We start from the raw sequence: 21,652 nt of genomic DNA, 5'->3' as shown, positions 1-21,652 counted from the left end.
CTGTGGCACAATTAACCCCTTTGGTGGGTAGAGGGGTGTGTGTGTGTGTATGTGTGTGTGTGTGTGTGTGTGTGTGTGTGATGCATAACACATTAATGTGGCTCAAGGTGAACACCATCTACAGAAGGGGAGCACGGCAAAACAGGAAAAGGAAAATACCTATATTTAAACAGACTACGTGATACGATCCCGTGTGTGTGTGTGTTAAGTTATATTCGTATGTACACACGGCTGGCTACATTCCGAAGAGAGGTATGATTTTTAACACAACTGGAAAGGAGTGAACATTTTTAACGCGCTTTAAGGGAATAAAGGAGAATTTGGTTAGAGTTGAAAGATACCAGGAGTGGGGAAAACGAGAGATGAGAGTGACCCCTGCAGACCCGGGCCAGCTAGGGAAGTCTCCATGGAAGGTTCTAGCGGTGAGAGAGGGGCGGCTGGATGGCCTTTGGGCCACAGCCGCTCCCTGATCTCAGTGCCTCTTCCTCCTGCTCCCGGAGAAATAATGTTTCCCTGGGGGATGAAAAGCATCCCTTTGTGCAGGCTTTAATTGCCATGTTGTTATGCCAAGTGAATGAGTGGCAGGCAGGCATAGCAGCTGGGCACAGCCAATGCCAGGCAGCAAAGCCCGCTGCCTTAGGACAGCCTGGGCCAGCTGGCCTGGGAGCGCTGCCCACCTCTGCCCCCCATTGGGGGCCCTGTACAGGGACCGTGGGGCACAGGGGTCCTCGGGGAGCTAGGGAGGAGTCATTGCAGGGCGAGAAAGGGGTGGGGTGCCTGGGAGGGTCTCAGACACTAGAAGTGTATTCATCTCAGCCTCCTTTCCCCTCCCCCTTCCTCCTGTTTTTCAGACTGTCAGCATCAATAAGGCCATTAATACGCAGGAAGTGGCTGTAAAGGAAAAACACGCCAGAAATATCCTTTTGGATGTTGCTTGGAAGACCAGCCCCGAGGCGGGTCAAATTGTGGGGACTGAGGTCAGGGCGAGGTGTCCTTGCTCAGCTGCAGGAAGGGGAACCCCTACATTGGCCAGGCCTCCTGCAGGGTTCAAGCTGCCTCAGTGGGCAGCAGCTGGCCTTTGAGACCACAGTTCATCAGGGTGAAGGGATCAAAGCCACCTCCTAGCTCAGCTCTTTACAGCTTACCAAGGACCCCGCCCCTCTTAGGACTTCCCTTTGAGAGATTTCCTGGGGGTACAGGAGGGATTGTCAAAGCACTCCAGACCCTGCACTTGGCCCATAGGGGCCACACGGACCACCCCCTTGGGAACATGATCATCTCCCCTTCTCTGGGCTCGAAAGCCAAAGGTCTCCTCTGCCTTATGCCCCAGCGGGTGGCGGGGGAGATGTGCAGCCATGGACGTAAGATCCACCAGTGTGAGCTGGTTCACGCACAGTCAGCCCCACCCCCACGCCAAGTTTGGCCCCAGGCAGCCACCCTCGTGGGGTGTGGCTTTGGAGGGAAGTGCAGACTGCATGCTGGCTGTTGGATCCCTTGGGATCTGCCCTTGACGGATAGAGTCCAAGAGCTGGAGGGTTGACCCCCAAAGTTCCAAAGCAAGGCTGCGAGTGGGGCGAAGCCATTGTTTGTATGTGTGCCAGGGAGGAGCAGGGTACAGCCCGGGGCAAGCGGAGGCTGGGCTTCTTGTGGTGGCGGTAACACAGCTGGGTCAGAACAGCTCATGTGGAAGCCATCCCACCTCAGCCCCTGGAGGAGACCCTCCGGGTATGGTGGCCAGAGGAGCCCTGCCCCGTCAGCAGGATGCCTAGCCCATAGCAGGCCACTGGGAAGCATTGCTAACAGCACGTACTGCTCTTTACTGATGGGTAAGTAGCTTGTCTTTGGTGGGAAGATGCTTTGGTTGGACTTTAGGGCTTTGCTGCAGGCTGGGGACTCTGGAACGTCTCCCAAGTACCCCAGAAACCTGGCCTGACCGTGAGCCTAGTTAGATCTTGCCCTTTTATCTCCAGGAAGGCACAGTCCCCTTGCTTTACCAAGTCAAGAAAAGCCCCGATGACTTTCTCAGGGGGAATGACCTGGTCCTGACCCCCATTCTGCTAAGAATACTGATCCGTCCAATTGAGATATGAAATAAGAGTCTGTTGTCGAGGCCAGTGTGCTCAGGCCACATCACAGCCTTCCAGGGAGGCTACCCGGGGTGATGGAAGGGGCACCACAAGGAGGTTCTGGAATCCAACCTCGGCAGCAGTCTGGCTTGCTCTGGAGCCTTGAGTGGGTCCAGCAGGGCCTCCGTGAGCCTTCGTCCCCGTGTCTGTCAAATGAAAGACTTGGCCGAAGAAGATTTCAAAGGTCTAACGTTCCTGCTCTCACCTTCTGTGAATTTCTCTGCTTCACCATTTCTAGGAAGTGGATAAATGTTAAAAGGTTCAACTCCAAAGAGTAGGGTTTTAAAGCCTAAAGATACCACAAAACATTTATTATTTATTGATTTTTTTGGAAACCATCAGCCCCTCTCAATCCCAGCTGAATAAGCATTTGGAAATCTGACGTCAGAAGTGCTGTTCAGACAGCCATTTATCCTGGGTGTCTAACTGCCCCCCCCCCGCCCCCAGCATGTATCCACTCCCCGAGGGCTAGGGACTGAGTTTTATTTATTTTTTTATATCCCTGAGTGCCTTTTATAGTGCCTGACACGCAGTAGGTGCGTTAAAATGCTTATGAAATCAAAGGACGGAAAGGTCTCCTTGCCTCTCTCAAAGTCGGGGTGCCTGGCTAGCTCTACACCTGCTCCCACTTCCGGTAAAGTAACCAGAGTCTGCCGTAAGAAGTCAGCCCGTGAGAGGGGTTGCAAGCTGTCCATCTCTCCTCTTGGCTTCCATCTAGCCTGAGGGGACTGAGCTTTAGGGGAAACTGTAGTTATTTCAGAAACCCCTCTAAGGCCAAAAGCTGACATCAGCTTCCAGACCCAGAAGTCTGTGTTCAAGCCTGCCCCCGCCTCGAAATGCAAATTTCAGTTTGGGGAAAGAACTTGTTGATACCTTCCAGCTCAGAAGCAAAACAACATGTGTTCTGGATGAATCATAGAGTTTCTGGCCTGGTCTTTCTGTCCTGAGTGGCACCCCGCTTCTCTCCTGAGCCTTGACAAAGAAGCCTGTAGTTCTGGGGAAAGACCTACACTTGGAGTTGATGGTGCCCAGTTGCTGGGTGTGTGAGGCCCATGTAAGCGCTAACTTAAAGTCACGCTAGACCAGATGGACGTTTATTACATAGAGGTTGTGGCAGGGAGTCTGTGGGTGCATTTGAAATTGGATCTCGGGTGGATGTGGCCCCAGGATTCCACATACAGCGAGTTCAAGGTATAGGGAAATGCATGCACCAAGAAGCATAAACCAAGAGGGTTTATGGAAAGAGTGGGGTATAAGAGTCATTTTAAGTTTTGGGGAAATGCTTCCAGTTATGGAATGACTAAATCAGGGGGGATGCAAGGTACAGCATCGGGAATATAGTCACTGGTATTATAATGGTGTCATCTGGTGACAGACCATAGCTATATGTGAAGTTGCCTGATCGCTATGTCAGATACCTGAAATGAATGTGTATTGGGTGCCGACTATACTTCAATAAGGAAATAAATCACAGAAAAGAGCAGAGTGCCCGTATGGAGAGGAGTCAGGTGCTGCTTGGAAGAGGAGCCGAGGTGTCCCCACCAGGGCCAGGGCCCCTGATGAAGAGCTGAAGCCTGCCCTCACTTCTGAATACTGGATAAGAAAGAACTTTGAGACACTGTAATGTGTTGCTAAAATGTGAGCTGTTATTATTCCCCGAAAGGCCCCATCACACCCTCAGCCAAACCCAGGGGAAGGGCAGAGTCTTCCTCCCACGGCAAAACCCTTATTTCAGCCAAAGCATCTTCCTGCTAAAGGCAAACCAGGACCACCACTGGCCCAGAGCACACTTGTACAACCTGGAAAAGGCCCATCCGTGCCTTTGTTTTCCATGACCCACCCCCTCACCGTGCATACTGGGCACCCACCATGAGAAAGGGGCACAGACCTTTTGGTCTGTTGTCAACCGGCTGCCCCTCTCTAGCAACGCTGTCCTCTGCTGGAAGTTCTGCCACGTGTTTCACAAACTCCTCCGAGATGGACACCCGAACGTGAGTTCCTGGGACCGCGGGGGATTGCCAGGGGGCCCGGGACCCATGTGGGGAAAGTGGGATCGCCTGGGGAAAAGGGGCGCCGTCCACTCTGGCACTGAGGCAGGGGCAGCTTGCCCTTCTCCTGGCCTTTAGGTTGCTGGTTAGAGGTGGACTTGTCTGTCGGCCTCTCTGCCCACCCCCGCCCCATCTTATGCCAGCCTCTGTCTCCTTGCCCTCTCTTCTCTCATCAGCTGTTCTCTTCCCTCTCCAGGTCCTCAAGGACTCCCTGAGATACAAAAATGAATTGAGTGACATGAGCAGGATGTGGGTGAGTTTGGAGATGCACCCGGGGTCCACCTGCACCTGCTTCTCCTTCCCCAGAGGCCACAGAACAAGGACTGTGGAACGGAATAAATTCATCTCTTTCAGCTTGCTTAGGATTTCTCTCATGACCATCAAGGAGGGGTCAACAACGGCCCCAAACAGTACCATGATATCCACGGTCTTACCTGGGGACCCTAAAGCTGTAGGGAAGTTCTAGGGCCTGGGAGTTTCTCCTGCCAATGGAACCTCACATCGTAATGGTCTCTAGGCATTGGATCCCTCAGCAGTGACTTTGCCACAATTCCTGTGTCTTTCCTTCTGCTGGTCCCATGTGGGTCACAGTACACTGAGAACTGGCATTCCCAATTCTTTTTTTAAAGATTTTTTTTTAATTTATTTATTCATGAGAGACAGAGGAGGAGAGAGAGAGAGGGAGAAGCAGAGGGAGAAGCAGGCTCCCAAGGAGCAGGGAGCCCGATGCGGGACTCGATCCCAGGACCCTGGGATCATGACCTGAGCCGAAGGCAGACGCTTAACCATCTGAGCCACCCAGGCGCCCTGGCATTCCCAATTCTTAATGCCAGTACCGTTTTTTTGCCTTCTTCCCTGAGAATCTAGAGATTCTCAGTGCCTTAGGATGGGGGAGGAGGTAGGTGGTGGTATTGGAATCAGTTGGAAAAGAAGGTTTTTATACACATACACCAGGATCCCTCTAGATTCTGTTGTCCAAGGAGTATGTATATTGACTGTGCATAATCTGCATTTTGAAGACTTTCTTGGGTTGATTCTGTTACGTCTGTTTGCCCCCACTGGTTGAGAGCTCTGGCCCTTTCCTTCAAATTCTTAGTTTTACTCACAGAATGTTAGCAATTGTGTCATCCAGTGTACCCGTTGCTGATGAGAATACAGGCCCAGAGAGGGAAGCAGCTTTTCCTACATCACAGGCTAGTTGGTCTGAACAAAGCTGAGAGTTGTCCCCAAACCTCCCAGGTGCATGTTGGAGAGCTTTCAATTATATCTCTAAACATGGAAAGCTTGAGTCTTCTTTTTTGTTAGAATTTGCCTGGTGTATCTTTTTCCACCCTTTTACTTTTGACTTTTCTATATTTTGTGTCTTAGAAAAGTCCCTTATAAATAGCATTTAGTTGGATTTTGTTGTTGCTTTTTGTCAAGATGGCAGTCTTTGTCTTTTAGTTGTACATTTACACCATTTATGTTTATTATAACGCAAAATATTTTTAGATTTATACCTTCCGTCTTAGTTTGTGCTTTCTCTTTGCCCCTACTGTCCTGTTTCTGTTTCTCTTAATTTCTTGTCTTTTTTGGATTGATTGGGTATTTTTTTTCTCATTCCATTCTCCCCTTATTACTAGTTAGGAGATTTTTTTTTTTTAACTCTGATTTTATTTCTTACCCTTTGGTATGTTATCCAATAATTACAAAATGCATGTTTAGTTTATCAAGAGCTAAAATTCATGTCTTTAGCTGTTTCCTCTATAACACAAAGACCTTAGAATATTTTCACTCCATGCCCTCCCTCTAAACTTGTATGTTATTGTTGTCATGTATTTTAATTTTGGTTTTGTTTTTCTTTTTAGACTATAAGATATTTTATTTTAATTGTTTTATTCTGTGCTCTTTCTTTCTTTACATCTGTATTCTAACATATGGGGTCACTTTTTTTTCTGCCTGAATTATTTCCTTTAGTGAGAATCCCATGGTGGCAAATAACCGATTTTACTTGTTTGGGAATGTCTTTATTTCACTCTCCTATGTGGAAGATACTCTTTCTGGGTGACAGTTATTTTCTCTCAGCACATGGATGATATTATTCAAGATATCCTTCCACTGACTTCTGGATGCCATCATTTCCATGAAGTTGGCTATCAGAGTCATTGTCCCTTCTTAAAAGCAAATCTGGTTTTCCTCTGGCCATTTTAAGACCTTACTACGAATAGGTGCAAATTTACTTGGGATTCTTTAGATGTCTTGAATCTGTGGGTTAATATCTTTTTTTATTGTTATGTTAATCACCATACATTACATCATTAGTTTTTGATGGGTTAATACCTTTTATCAGTTACAAAAAATTCTCTGTCTCTTCAACTGTCAGCTTTGCTCCACTCCATATTTACCCCTGAGACTTTGGTTATGTCAGTCTTTTCCACTCTGTACCCCAGTGCCTTTTTTTTTTTTTTTAAGCTCTACGTCCAATATGGGTCTTGAGCTCGTGACCCTGAGATCAAGAGTTTCGTGCTCCACCAACTAAACCCGCCAAGCACCCCCCTCACCCCATGTCTTTAAACCCCTGTTTCATTGTTTTCTACCTGTTTGCCTCTTTACAACATTCTGGGTAGTTTCAGTAAATCTAGCTTTCAGTTCATTTGTTGTTCCCTTTTCAGCTGGGTCTAATCTGTTGTTAAACCTCTTCATAAGATTGATAATTTTAGTCTAGCTTTTATTTCTTGGAGTTCTTTTTTTCCCCCCAAATCTGCTTGTCATTTTTTATGATTTCTTGTGTCCTGCATGTATTTTGAAACAGCCTCTTATTTACTTAGACAAATTAGACAGCGATCTCATATATCACTTCTTATACTTCCGTTATCTAAAGCCCCTCGAGATCTGTTCCTGCCATCCGTTGTTTTTGATGAATGTTGTTCATGCTGTGGCGTTTCTTTTTGTGCTTATTTTTTACTGTGCATTGCTCATTTTCCTAGGAATCGTGTTTGTGGGAACTCTTTCAAGTCAGGTTCCTCCAGAGAGAACGGGCATTTCCTTCCATTGAGATCACTCTAAATTAAATTCTCAATTTAAGGTTTTATGAATTCCAGGCAGAGCCCCTTGAGCTCTGGCTCCTGGGTCCAATTCCCAGTTGTTTTTCCCTCCCTCTGATCATAACAGTGGTTTGAGGTCCTCAGGGAGGACTCTTTTGGTGCAGGCGTGCTGGGATCTGTGTTATTTCCAGTTCGCCCTTGGTTCCTCTACCCCAGGGAAGCAGTCTTTGCCTCTTCCACCAGACTCTTCAATGTGGGCAGGCCAGCGCCCTGCCTCCTATTCACCACCTGGTTCACGTGGTGTGGCAAAACCCTGTCCCCACCAACTCCATCACCCCAGCATTCCACTTACTCACCTAGTATCTGTATGGACTCAGTCCCTGGCCTGAGGATTCCTTAGCCTCTCGTTAGCTCATTAAGGCCTTCAAAAAGAAGTTTTAAATACTTTACCCAATATTTTAGTAGTTTTCAACGGGAAGGTCAACCCAGATACCTAGCCTGACTTGTTATCCAAACTGGAATTCTTTAAGAACCTAGCTTCCTATGCAGTGGTCTCTTCCATTTGGCTGAGAGTTGTGGATATTAGAAACCTTTGTACTTTTTTTTTTAATTAAGACCTAATTTTTTTTTAAAGATTTATTTATTTGAGAGAGAGCATGCACACCTCAAGTGGGGGGAGGGGCAGAGGGAGAGGGAGAGAGCGAGAATGTCAGGCAGACTCCTCGCTGAGTACGAAACCCAAGTCAGGGCTCGATCCCAGGACCCCGAGATCATGACCTGAGCCGAAATCGAGAGTCAGCCACTTAACTGACTGAACCACCCAGGGACCCCTATTTTTTTTTTTTAGAGCAAGTTTTAGGTTCACAGCAAAATTGAGCAGGAAGTATGGAGATTTCCCATATACCCCCTGTCTCCAAACACGTGTAGTGTCCCCCTTTATGAACATCCCCTGCCAACATAGTACATTTGTTACAAGTGATACACCTTCACTGATAACATCATAATCACCTGAAGTCTGTAGTTTGCATTATAGTTCACTTGTGGTGTTGGGGCATCGTATATTCTGTGGCTTTGGACCAGTGTATCAGGACATGTACCCATCACAGTGGTATCACACAGAATAGTTTCATTGACTTCAAAAATCCTCTGTGCCTCACCTATTCATCCCTCCCCACCTCCCCCAGCCCTTGGCAACAACCGGTCTTTTTACTGTCTCCACCGTTTTGCCTTTTCCAGAATGTCATGGAATTGGAATCATACAGTGTGTAGCCTTTTCAGATTGGCTTCTTTCCCTTACTAACACGCAGTTAAGGTTCTTCCATGTCTTTTCAGGGCTTGATAGCTCATTTCACTTTTAGTGCTCGGTAATAGCCCATTGTCTGACTGTACCACAGTTTATCCATTCACCAACTAAGGAATGTCTTGGTTGCTTCCACATTTTGGCAGTTATAAATAAGGCTGCTGTAAACACCCATGAACAGGTTGTGTTTGGGCATAAGTTTTCAAGTCCTTTGGGTAAAAAACCAAGGAGTGCCATTGCTGATTTGTGTGGTAAGAGTAAGTTTAGTTTTATAAGAAACTGCCAAACCATCTTCAAAAGTGGCTGAACTAGGGACGCCTGGGTGGCTCAGTCGTTGGGCGTCTGCCTTTGGCTCAGGTCATGGTCCCAGGGTCCTGGGATCAAGCCCCGCGTCGGGCTCCCTGCTCCGCGGGAAGCCTGCTTCTCCCTCTCCCACTCCCCCTGCTTGTGTTCCCTCTCTCGCTGTCTCTCTCTGTCAAATAAATAAATAAAATCTTCAAAAGTGGCTGCACCGTTCTGCATTCCCACTGAGCAATGAGCAAGAGGTGCTGTGGCCCACATCCTCACTGGAATTTGGTGTTATCAGTATTCTGGATCTTGGCCATTCTCACAAGTGTGTACTGGTATCTCGGTGTTGTTTTAATTTATGTTTCCTGGTAACATACAATGGGGAGCATCTCTTTGTACATTCATTTGCTATCTTCTTTGGAGAGGTGTCTGTTAAGGTCTTTGGCCCATTTCTTTAATCAGGCTGTTTATCTTCTTATTGTTGAGTTTTATTTATTTTTTTTTAAGATTTTATTTATCTACTTGACAGAGATATAGCGAGAGAGGGAACACAAGCAGGGGGAGTGGGAGAAGGAGCAGCAGGCTTCCCGTGGAGCAGGGAGCCCGATGCAGGGCTCGATCCCAGGACACTGGGATCATGACCTGAGCTGAAGGCAGACACTTAACGACTGAGCCACCCAGGCACCCGTGTTGTTGAGTTTTAAAGAGTACTTCATAGGTTTTGCATAACAGTCCTTTATCAGATGTGTCCCAGTCTGTGGGTTCTCATTCTTTTGACAGTGCTTTTTCCAGAGGTTTTTTAAATTTTAATGAAGTCCAGCTTGATGATCAATTATTTCTTTCATGGAGCGTGACTCTGGTGTTCTATCTAAAAAGTCATTGCCGTACCCAAGGTCATCTGTTACCTCCTATGACTTTTATAGTTTTACATTTTACATTGACGTCTATGACCGATTCATCTTTTGCTTTTTGATCCTGGTGCCTTTTCATGTGAAATATAGTTGTCTTTGATGATGAGCATAGTTTCACTTTGTCTGCTCTCCGCTACTTCGTAATTTTTCCACGACGAACAAGTACAATGTACAATTCATGAAATACGATTTTTCATAGAAAACTAATACATTAGGAAATAGTCTGATCTCTGGCATTGATATTTTTAACCTCCTCTGATGACCCCACTCTCTTTGGTGCTCCTTGAGGCATGTTTCAGTGGGGTTCCTCTACTCTAGAGGATGTAGATGCACCCAGAGATGTAGAAGTTAGAGCTCATGTGGGAACCACAGCTGTTCTTTGTGCCCCTACCCCCCTCCTCTTTTGTGTGCATCTGGGACTTGCAAGCATCACTCTGCTAATTCCAGCTTCTTCTCAGGCACCCAGGGCATGACTGCATGGGCAGATTCCACGGGAGGTCTTATTTGTCCCCAGCTGGGATCTGGGATCTGTCCCATTTCCATCCCCATCCCATGTAGAATGCTCTAGCTGCTCTCAGTCGGCTGGAGTCCATCTAGAAGAGGTGCTTCCTCTCCTGCACTTAGATAGAAAGAGAGGAGGAAGGAAATAGCCTATGACCAGACTATGATTACTCAGGGTGGGAGACTTAAAATTCTTAAATCAGAAGCCATGTCTAGAAGTCATGCAAAGGAAGTTCTCGTGTTGGTACACAAGATTATACAGTAGGAACATTCATTGAAATATAGCTTATAATAGAAAAACATGCCTGCAGGGCGCCTGGGTGGCTCAGGTGTTAAGCGTCTGCCTTCGGCTCAGGTCATGATCCCAGGGTCCCGGGATCGAGTCCCACATCCGGCTCCCTGCTCCGCGGGAAGCCTGCTTCTCCCTCTCCCGCTCCCCCTGCTTGTGTTCCTGCTCCCGCTCTCTCTGTCAAATAAATAAATAAAATCTTTAAAAAAAAAAAAAAACATGCCTGTAACTAAGACATACAAGAGCAGGGAGTTTGTTTGATAAATTATAGTATGTACTTAATAAAAATATCTTAAAAATATCACTAAAAATAATGAAACAAAATTTGAGAAGATAGGGAAAAATTGAAGTATATTAAGTAAAAAAATGGACTCCATTTTATATTTTCAAATAAAGGTGGAACACAGGATTTTTAAGGCCGTGAAACTATTGTGCGTGATACCATAATGGTAGATACAGGACGTTATCCATTTGTCAAAACCCATAGAATGTACCACACCAAGAGTGACTCCTAAGGTAAACTTCACTTTGGACAATAATGATGTATCAGGGAAGGTTCGTCAATTGGAACAAATATCCTACTCTGGTGCTGATGTTGACAGTGGGGATGGTTTTGTACACATGGGAACAGGGGGTATATAGGAGATCCCTGTACTTTCTGCTCAATTTTGCTGAGAACCTAAAAAATAACATCTACATTATTTTAGGGGTGCGTGGCTGGCTCAGTCAGAAAAGCTGTGACTTTTTTTTTTTTTAAGATTTTATGTATTTATTAAACAGTTATTTTTTTATTTTTTTCAAGATTGTATTTATTTGAGAGAGAGAAAGAGAGCAAGCACGAGCAGGGGAGGAGTAGAGGGAGACGGAGAAGCAGACTCCCCTCTGAGCAGGGAGCCCCATGCGGGGCTCGATCCCAGGACTCCAGGACCATGACCTGAGCCAGAATCAAGAGTCGGACGCTCAACCAACTGAGCCACCCAGGCGCCCCAAGCATGTGACTCTTACTCTTAGGATCATGAGTTTGAGCCCCATGTTGGGTGTAGATATTACTTAAATAATAAAACTTAAAAAAAAAAAAAAGTCTGTTTAAATTGAAAAAAGATTAAATAAAATAACATTTTTTACTCCATAATGTCTGCCATGATTCCATCTGGTGTTTAGATTAAGGGTGATTTGTTTGTACCTGCGTTTGCGTGCATCTTCCAGAATTTTCCACAATGGCCATTTGTTATTTTCAGTATCAGAAAAAAATATATCTATTGTTAAAAACAGAAGTCCTGGCTGTCAGTCTCTCCCCCAAATGTTAGTATTGATACCCTGCTTTCTTTTCTTTTCCCGAAAGGGCCACCTGAGCGAGGGGTATGGCCAACTCTGCAGCATCTACCTCAGACTGCTAAGAACGAAGATGGAGTATCACACCAAAGTGAGTCTGCCAACGGTTCTGCACACAGAGCCCCCCACCCGCATCCCTCCCTCGCACCACCTCCCCACTCCGGCCACCTCTGTGGGCCAAACTCTCAGGTCTTTCTGGGAATAAGGTGGCCCGGGTCCCTCAGGGAGTGTTTATACCACATCCAGTGAGAGGAAGGTATTTTATAGGATGGCTGCAGTGTGACTCGGGACTGGGATTCTGGCCCACATTTTCCACACCTTTTTATTCCCCGTCTTGCAGAGAGGACCCCTATCCAGTAGGCTGCCTTAGGAAAATGTTTCAGAAGCACTGCCTTGACTGTGAATAAAAACAGTCCCTTCCTTTTATGTAGTGAGTTCTCACACAGAAGTTCTTTGCATCCATCTGTGGCCTTAGACGGTCTTTCTAGTGCACCGGATGCAGGTAAAACCGTCGTGCTGGGTAACCAGGTGGCACGTAAGGATACGTAGAAAGGGTCTGCTCGGCTGGAGTGCCCGGGTCCGTCGGGGGGAGGAGGTTTACGTACCTGCGGCACCGTGTCACAGTGCGAAGCTGTCCCACGAGCCTGTAAAAGGAGCCAGAGGCCTTCTGAGATGATGTGGGACTGTGGCGTGGAAGGGGAAGATGAGGGAAGCGGATCGAGGCAGACGGTGGAGGGAGGGTGTGGATGGAGCAGGGATGGGCAGGAATGGCCTGGAAGCAGAGCGGGGAGCTGGCATTGGAAATGGGGAAGGGAGGAGATTTACCTCTTATGGACTCGGGGGACGGGGGGTTTCTGATTCACGGAACCCACCCTGCTGTGCTAGCCATTCCTACTTACTTAATCCTCACCGTGACCCTAGGAAGGCGGTATTCTTATAGCCCAGGAAAATGAAACTGGGAGCGTGCTCGAGTGTCTTGCCTTGTCACGCAGCTCCTTGGCAATGAGGTGGGACTTGAACCCAGGCCTGTAGGGCACACAAGCCCCTGCTGCTCAGTGGCCACCCTTCCCTCTGCTTGTGTAGAGCCGGGTGCTTGCCGCAGCCCAGAACTGGGTTAGGTTCTGAAGAGAGAAAGGTGAAGGGACTTTGGCCCGGCCTCCAGGAGTCGTATTTGCTTGGGAGACAAGCCAGGCAAGTCCAGTGAGGACCAGAACTGAGAGATGCACAAGATGGTACAGGAGCTTGTAATGCGGTGCCGTGCCCAGACACCGGCCACCCAGGTAGGCTTCTCAAAGCCAGGACACCTGAGCTCACCCCCAGCTCAGTGGCTGAAAGACCAGCAGCCTTTTATCATCTCTCACACCTTCTGTGGGTCGGATGTTCCAGAAGGGCTGGGCTGGGCAGTTGCAGGCTGCAGGTCCCCCATGTGGTCCCAGGCCGGTGCTGCCTAGAGCTGGGACAGTGTGGGCATGGCCTGGCGTCTCCCTCCTCACAAAGTCTCAGTGCTTGTGAGGACTCCCTGCAGCCCGGCCAGTTTCCCAAGAGAACAAGGTGGAAGTGCATGGCATTTATAAGACTCAGCCTCGAAGTCACAGAGCATCCCTTCCACTGTCCTACATGGGCTGAGGCAGTCACAGCGGTCCCTGGATTTAAGGGGGTGGGACGGGAACCACACCAGCCAAGGTGGAATGTCGAGGTCACGTCGTAAAGACAGCGTGTCGAACCGGAGGGGCAGCTGGTGTTGGACATACAGTCTGCCGGTCTGCCGTCGGGCCCCACAGTTTGTTTCCTGCCCTCCCTCCCTCCCAAGGAATACACTCACACCTCCCCCAGACCCCCAGAGCCTTGTCTGCCACCTTGCAGGTAGAGGAAAGGCCACTGAAGAAGGGCAGGGCGGCCGTGCTAGGCAGAGGGTCAGCTGCAGACAGAAGGGCTTGATGCCCAGCACAGTCTGGGCTTCCTGAGGAACGAGCCACAGATCCACCTCCGTGTGAGGAACAGGCAGGTGGAGAGTGGGGGAGGGGGTGACCGGGCCGCTGTGTGAGACCATCCCGCTCAGAGTGGAAGATGGTGAGAACCAGATTAGGACGGTGGTCCCCGGGACGGGCCAGAGTGGTGGGGGCTCTGAAGACTGGCAGGAGGGGTGGGGCCCGTGGGAAGAACCTGGGCGATTGCAAGAAGTACAGGAGCCCAGGGAAGCAAGTGAGGCCACGGGTGCTCTGGACTCCGGGCTCCGGGAGGACAGAGGGCAGGTGTGTGTGTCTCCTCATGTCCTTTGTCCTATGCCTGCCCAGCATCTAGCACAGAACAGGTGCTCAATCAGGACTCCTTGCATGAGGGACAGAATGAACCAGAATCTAGATCTGATCAAATAGCGCACAAGGAGGGCTGATCCCGAGTCAAGAGAGAGGCTGGCCCTTACTCTTTTGAAGCAGGAGGAACGGAAGGATAGCTGGCACATTCAGAACGGGGGAGGGAGTGGGAAGCAAGATGCTGAGGGAGATCCAGGGGTGTAAGGAGGAAGGCACGGACCAGGGCGGTGAGGAGCCGGGCCAGTAGCCAGGACCGGGAAGGGGCACTAAGGCTGGAGAACATGATTAAAGGGGACTCCAGCTGTGAGTCCTTCTCCAGGGACATTGGCAGCTGGTCCTCGAACAAAGACCCAGGCTCACGGGGTTTTGACAGCAGTGTGGTGGAAGGACAGGCAGCAAGAAGGGGTAGGGACACCAGAACAGGTCTCTGTAATGTCCAGACTGAGCGAGGAGGTTAAATATGGCCAGAAGGGGGCGCTCAAGGAACTGGCCAGCTCCGAGACAGAGAAACCCCCTGGGGTGAGCCTGAGGGCTGGAGGGGGCCAGGGCAGAGGGGAGAGCCAGGAGGTGTGCAGTGGAAGATTTATGTCTTCAGAGCCTAAAGTATTCTCTGTGGAATTGAGACCCCCTTGACTGGCCACCCATCAGTGCCCGTCTGCACCTTTCCCTTTGCCTTGTGTTCCTGGCCACTCCAGGCGGGCCACACTGGGGAAGAGATGATGCCAATGTGAAAATGGGTTTCCCTTCCCCAAACTCACAATGGCAGCTTCGGGAAGCGGCCAAAGGACAGAGGGAAGCATGGGTGGGGTTCAGAACGTGCTGGGGCTACATAAAGGCGGGACTATCTGTGCCTCGTGGATGGTTGAGGGCCGACCACTGTCACGCCGGGCCTCACGGGAGGGCCAGAGAGCATCTTTAGAAGAATGTTCCAGGACATGAACTGTTAGGGCAGAGCCCTGTCCTGGCTCCCGGATATGGGATGGAGCCTTCACCTCTGATGATGGGTAGTGGGTATTCTCTGCTGCGAGCTGGTCAGGGGGTCTGTGTGCACGGACACATCCCCCGCAAAGGGTGTGGGTAGCTGCACGAGCAGAATCAAGCCTGCTGCTGCCTGAGCCGGCTTGCCTGATGTCAGCTTAGTTGAGGTGCCCTGTCCTGCCTGCATTCCTCTGCCTCCCTTTCCAGAATCCCAGGTTCCCGGGCAACCTTCAGATGAGCGACCGGCAGCTGGATGAGGCTGGAGAGAGCGACGTTAACAACTTGTGAGTGGCTGTCCTCATGCCGGGGACCCAGCAGGGAAGAAAGCTCGATGTTGTCACACAGGGCCTGATGGCAAGGGCAGTGGCTGGGGTGGGGCCAGCTAGTGTTGGCGCCTCATCCAGAATCCTTCCAGGCTGCCCCGGGTTCGATTCTCGGTGTCACCCGCTGTCCTCCCCACCCACCCAGCACGGCACCTGCCCTCCCCTAGCCGCCACCATCACTGTGGAATTCACCCTGCTTGATCTTCAAATGGCCTTGAGACCCACGTGGGTGGGGGCTGAGGATTGGGTGTGGGGGGTGGGCATGTCTGTGCGTGCACGCACGTATGCACTGGGGACAGAGACAGCAACACAGAGCAGGGCGGAGGGGACAGGTGCAGCGCTGGCCTCAGGCTCTGGAACATAAGCTCGCTCTCCTCTTGTGTCCAGTTTCCAGCTAACAGTGGAGATGTTTGACTACCTGGAGTGTGAACTTAATCTCTTCCAAACTGGTGAGTCTCTCCCTCCCATCTGGCCCAGGCTCTCCTGGGAATTGCCTAATTCTGAGCTTTGTTCCCGGCTTAGACCAGCCATCCTACCCCCTTCTCCCTACAAGGTTGTGCAGCACAGGTCAGGAAATGGGAATATCCACACCCTATCTCTGCTCTCCTCATCCCTGGTGCAGGGAGGGGCTGGAGCTCGTGGGTGTTTTCAGAGTCGGTGATTTCATTCTGAGCAGAACGACCATGCTCCCCACCCTGCGGGCCTCCCTCTGGAAGCCCAGGCCTCCCAGAGCCCAAAGACAGGTCCGACCTCTTTGATAACCTTTGGACTGTGGCCCCCAAGCTGGCCGGTGCTTTGTCTGCCACTCAGCTGGGTTGGCACTCGGGACGGATTGCTGCTCAGGAGGAGGGGCTGCTGTGTGCCGTTTGGTCGGCAGCCAGGGTCGACCAGCTGGTCGAGTTGAGTTGTTGGCCAAGTCCATGTGAGAGGCCCATGAAGCCCCTTTCCACTAGCAAGGGGAATTGGCCGCCCTTCCAGGCTCCCTTCGCTGAGAGTTCTGGTGCCCCCCAGCTGTCAGCCCCCAACACTTCCCTGACCGGAATCAGGAAGGAAGCAATCCGTTCCCTTCTCTTTGCTGTCCCTTCTTCCCACACCTGCCAGCATGACTCCTCCTTCTCTCCTGGGGAACAGAAAAGCCTGTTTTCTAAGATTCAAGATGCTCCACAACAAGTGCCCAGCTCCGTGAAAGAGTGGATTCCAAGCTAGGAGTATTTATGCACAAGCTTGGTAACCTTCTCAGCGTTTGGACGTGTGGGACCCACTCTTGGGGCTCTGATTTTCTCAGGAAAAACAGACACTCTCTCCCCCTGAATTATACCTTCCTTTGGCATGTAAGCAGCTACTTATAACCGGCCTGATACCAGCCAGCACTGGGCCAGGGCTGGGCCAGGGTGGCAAATGCCTTCGTACTTCGGCCAGTCAGTTCAGTGCTGGATGTGGGAGAGGATCACCACAACCAGTTGGGAACCGTGATTTGCAGGAGAAAGAAGAAGGTCAGTAGAGAAGTAAAAAAAAGAAACACAAAATAGAATCCCTGCCCTTAGGTGTTACCAGCCAGGTAGGAGAAATAGTGTGGATGCATTTTTTAAAAATATTTTTTATTTTTTTAAAGATTTATTTATTAGAGAGAGAGAGCACGAGTGGGAAGGGCAGAGGGAGAGGGAGAGAGAGAAGCTCAAGCAGACTCCCTGCTGAGCGTGGAGCCCGACTTGGGGCTCAGTGCTACGACCCACAAGATCATGACCTGAGCCGAAACCAAGAGCTGGACGCTCAACCGACTGAGCCACCCAGACACCCTTCCCTGGCTGTTTTTATATGTGTTGATCACTTGTATTAATACCACGGGATGCGGAGCTCCTCCCTGGAATCTGGAACCACGTCCTACTAATCTCTGAGTACTTTCCTCCGTTCCAGCCCAGTGTCTGGTATGTAGCAAGTGTTCAACAAAATTCAAGAATGCGTGCTTCAGATAAACAGCAAGGAGGAAAGGGCAGGGGAACAGTGCTCATAAAACGGTATCAATATCCAGCCCAGTGCTGTGGGACTGCGAGGAGTGAATCGGCCACTTTGAGTTTTCTACGGGGGAGCAGCTACCCCAAGTCTTGGCACAAACCCCAACATGGTTAAATGGTGGTGGCTTTCTTGCCCCTGAGCGAGCATTGATTCGGAATCAAGAGCCCTGTACCTCTCATCTCCCCGTTCCCTGTGCCATCCCCAGTTCCCTACTGTGTGCTGCAAAAACCAAAGGAACTGGCATTGGAAGAAGTCTCTCCAGCTTCTGAGTTCTAGTCTGTGACCCTGCAAGGTGCCAGCCAGTACCCTCAGGTGTCCCTGGTTTTCACCTGTGGGAAACGTGGGCCAGTTACAGTTAACATTTATTTCTAGCGCTTGCAATGGTTCTCCAAGTGTGGTCCTCTGGACCAGCAGCATCAGCATCTCCTGAGAACTTGTTAGAAATGCAAAGCCCCTGGTGCCACCCTCGACCTACTGAATCTGAATCTCTGAGAGTGGGGCCCAGCCATCTGCATTTTAGCAGCCGACTCCCTCCCCGGCCAGGTCTACACCCATCCAGTAGGGTCGCCACTGTCCAATATGGTAGCCACTGTCCAATAGGTAGCGCCTATTTAAATTAATTTAAATTAACATCTATTTAAATAAGTTATAATTGAATAACATTAAAAAGTAAGGTCCTCGGTTGCACTAGCCATATTTCAGGCACCCGGTAGCTCCATGTGGCTACCATACTGAACAGCTCATAGGGACACTTACGCCATCACAGAATTCTTCTGCACAGTGCTACCGACCGATTCTGCTTCATGAGAACCACTCGGCCAGGAAATACAGCTTTCAACCCTAGCTGCATGTTAGAATCACCTGGGGGGCTTTTGGAAACCTACGGATGCCCCAACCCTACCCCAGACCAATTAAAACAGAATGGGAGGTAGGGGAGTTGCTGGGAAACAATAGATTTTGAATTTCCCCAGGTGATGCTAATCAGTTTCAAAGCCAACACCGAGAATCACTGCAGTGCTCCGCACTTTACACGACCCTGTCCTTGAATACGCACAAGACCTTTTCGAGGTACGTGCTCTTAGAACCCCCTGCATTTTACAGAAGACCATCTGGAGGCACAGAGAGATTGAGTAACTTGTCCCTGGTCACACTGCTCTAGATGTTACCGGATGCCAAAGGGGCATTCCTGGCAAGCGGCGGGCGCGCTGGAAGATGAATCTGTGATCCCTTGCCAGAGTGGAGCCCAAGGAAGCCCGTGGACTTGAGGATGGCCGCCTTGCAGTGACAGCTGCTTTTAATTTGTGTCAAAAAAAAAAAAGCTGCCTTTTCATTAGAACTGTTTGGGTTTTTTTTTTTTTTTTTTTTTCAGCTGCCAGAGTAAGCCAGTTAACAGGGATGTGTGCAGTGAGGGAAGGCTGAGCACAGCTGCTCTGGGCATTTCTCTGGGCAGTCCCGCTCACTGATTTTTCTTGATGATGGCCATGGTGGAGTCTCTGCAGGTGGTGGGCAGCCACTGCAGGAAGGAGCTCGGCTCTGACCAGTGGTGTGCACTGAGTGTCCACGGCCACGCATCTGGTTGCTTGGTTTAAGAATGAGGGGGTACGGGGCACCTGGGTGGCGCAGCCAGTTGAGCATCCAACTCTTGGTTTCGGTGATCTCAGGGTCGTAGGATCAAACCCCGCATCAGGCTCTGCGCTTTGCATGGAGTCTGCTTGGGATTCTCCCTCTCTCTCTCTGCCCCTCCTGCTTGTATTCTCTCTCTCTCCCTAAAATAAATTTTAAAAAGGGGGCGCCTGGGTCGCTCAGTCATTAAGCATCTGCCTTTGGCTCAGGTCATGATCCCAGGGTCCTGGGATCGAGCCCCGCATCGGGCTCCCTGCTCCATGGGAAGCCTGCTTCTCCCTCTCCCACTCCCCCTGCTTGTGTTCCCTCTCTCGCTGTCTCTCTCTCTCTCTCTGTCAAATAAATAAATAAAATCTTAAAAAAAAAAAAAAAAAGAACAAGGGGCAGAGGGTAATGTGGAGGGGTCTGTGGAGCAAGACAGGGAGGGAGCAATGTGCTGTCTGGAGCTCGAGAGAGTAGAGGGCAGCAAGCACTTCTGCTGACCTGCCCCCCAGGGACCGACAGCAGCCTTTGATCCTGATGGCTCATCCTCGGCCCTGTGCACCCGGGGCTCCTACACGTGTCCCTTTCTGGTGTCCCAAGACCCTGTGGCAAGCCTCCAGGAAGCCAGGGCTGAATTATTCCCTCCTTCGTGTCCTGATCAATGTTTGCTATTTTCCCCATGTGATTGCCTTCCTGGGGCTCACCCTGTTTCCTCCCATGTGTACCTGTCCCACGGGAGTGCTGTAAGGGGTAACTGCGTCCGATGACATAGCATATGCACAGAGCAGGTCCTCGGTGTGTGTCAGACCCCTGCCTTCTGCCCCTCTGAGAAGGTCACCTGCAGTTTCTTATCCCCTACTGCCTGTGTCCCCTTTTATTCCCTAGTGTTCAATTCCCTGGACATGTCCCGCTCGGTGTCCGTGACGGCAGCCGGGCAGTGCCGCCTCGCCCCGCTGATCCAGGTCATATTGGACTGCAGTCATCTGTATGATTACACCGTCAAGCTCCTCTTCAAACTCCACTCCTGTGAGTACAATGGGCCAGATCTTCTCTGTGCGCCTCTGGCCGGAAGGAGGATTACAGCCAGAGGCTGTCCCTTCGGTTGCCCTTTCTGCCACTGCTCCCAAAGTCCCTAGAGCTCCCGACCCTCTTGAGAGTGAGGAGCAGGGCACAAGCTTTGGTGTGCCCAGGGAAGCACCTGGCTCTCCATAGCGGTGTCCTGGGACGGCTCCCTCCCTCCACCTCTGGCTCCATCACATCTCTGCCCACACGTGTCATGTATTCTAGGACCCACACGAATGATACCAGGCCCGGCCTGGACCCACAGGTGCAAGGGCAGTGGTGTCCAAAGTGTTCATCCACACAGCTTCTCTGGACATGTGGAACTTTATGGGGAAATAGAAAACATAAAACAGAGCTGCTCTCATACATGGTGGGCTGGCCCCTACCCAGCCACAGGTCCCCGGGATGCTTTTGCAGATTCTATCTTGGAAACTACTGTAGAGTTCTTATACTTTTGTGTGCTTTTTGTTTAAGACAATGTGTGTGGGTCCTGCTCCTGTGGGGTCTGCTGTGGGTGGGTCCAGTAGGTTTGGGGTGTGCTTGGTGAAACCATACCCCTGGTGAAGCTGATTTGGGTGGTTTCTGGTCCACACTCAGAGGCGTTCCCCATGAGGGATATACACGTGCAGAATGAATGGATGAGGGAGAACCAAGAAAAATCAAGACCTGAGTGGATACAAGCAAGGTGTTACAGCCCTGGCAAAGGGACAAGGGATAGTCTAGAACTGTGGTCGCTGACTCGAAGTGGGTCTGGTTATTCAGGGGGGACAGGAAGCGGCATCACTCGGGTTAATCCAGGAGCATCTCGTGGAAGGGAGGTTGGAATCGGATGTTTAAGTGTTAGGAAGGCTTTGGACAAGTGAGCGCACCCAGAGGGGCAGAGAGCAGACTGAATCCCAGGGGAAGAAAGACAGTTGTCCTACGCAACATATACTTCTCTAAAAATGAAGGTTTCGTTTTAGAATAGTTTAGATCTGCAGAAAAGTTGTAAAGATCGCTGAGGAAGTGCCCCCTATGCCCTGAACCCCGTTTCCTTTATTGTTAATATCTTACATTAATATGATACATTTGTCACAATGAATGGACCAATATCGATACATTATTATCAACTGAGGTCCATACTTCCTTCAGATTTCCATGGTTTTTACGTAATGTCCCATCCAGGACACCACATTCCATTGAGTCATTGTGTCTCCCTAGCCTCCTCTTGGCTGTCACAGTTTCTCGGACTTTCCCTGTTTTTGACAACCTTGACGGTTTCAAGAATTGGTCGGACACTTGTAGAATGTCCCCTGACTTAAGTCTGCCCGGTGTTTTTCTCATGACTGGACTGGGGTTAAGGGTTCTGGGGAGAGAGGCCACCGAGATAAAGTGCCATCGTCATCCGCTGTTTTGCTGGGCATTTTGAATTATCATGTTTATACACGCACTCCCTCTTTGTACCAAATAAATGTATCACCTATTCAAAAATTCCTAAAATGAGGGGGTGGGAGGGATGGGGTGGCTGGGTGATGGACACTGGGGAGGGTATGTGCTATGGT

General features: G+C 49.9%; 1 protein-coding gene across 2 annotated transcripts in view; it reads left to right on the top strand.

Annotated features, from left to right (window-relative positions):
- Positions 1-21,652, top strand: part of HIP1 (huntingtin interacting protein 1) — a 137,582-nt gene that overhangs the window by 91,429 nt on the left and 24,501 nt on the right. For both annotated transcript variants that reach the window (XM_028109802.2, XM_028109803.2), the window contains exons 2-8: positions 852-915; positions 3,975-4,117; positions 4,371-4,427; positions 11,829-11,909; positions 15,316-15,392; positions 15,819-15,880; positions 19,935-20,075. In XM_028109802.2, coding sequence (XP_027965603.2) covers positions 852-915; positions 3,975-4,117; positions 4,371-4,427; positions 11,829-11,909; positions 15,316-15,392; positions 15,819-15,880; positions 19,935-20,075 — 625 coding nt within the window. The remainder of the gene's footprint in view (positions 1-851; positions 916-3,974; positions 4,118-4,370; positions 4,428-11,828; positions 11,910-15,315; positions 15,393-15,818; positions 15,881-19,934; positions 20,076-21,652) is intronic.

The sequence above is a fragment of the Eumetopias jubatus genome, unplaced genomic scaffold (assembly GCF_037043125.1).
Source record: "Eumetopias jubatus isolate StellerSeaLion01/CBP00866 unplaced genomic scaffold, mEumJub1_p1.0 scaffold_12, whole genome shotgun sequence".
NCBI classification, from domain to species: Eukaryota; Metazoa; Chordata; class Mammalia; order Carnivora; family Otariidae; genus Eumetopias; species Eumetopias jubatus.
Note: the sequence above shows the minus strand (reverse complement) of the source record. Positions and strands in the feature narration are given on the sequence as shown.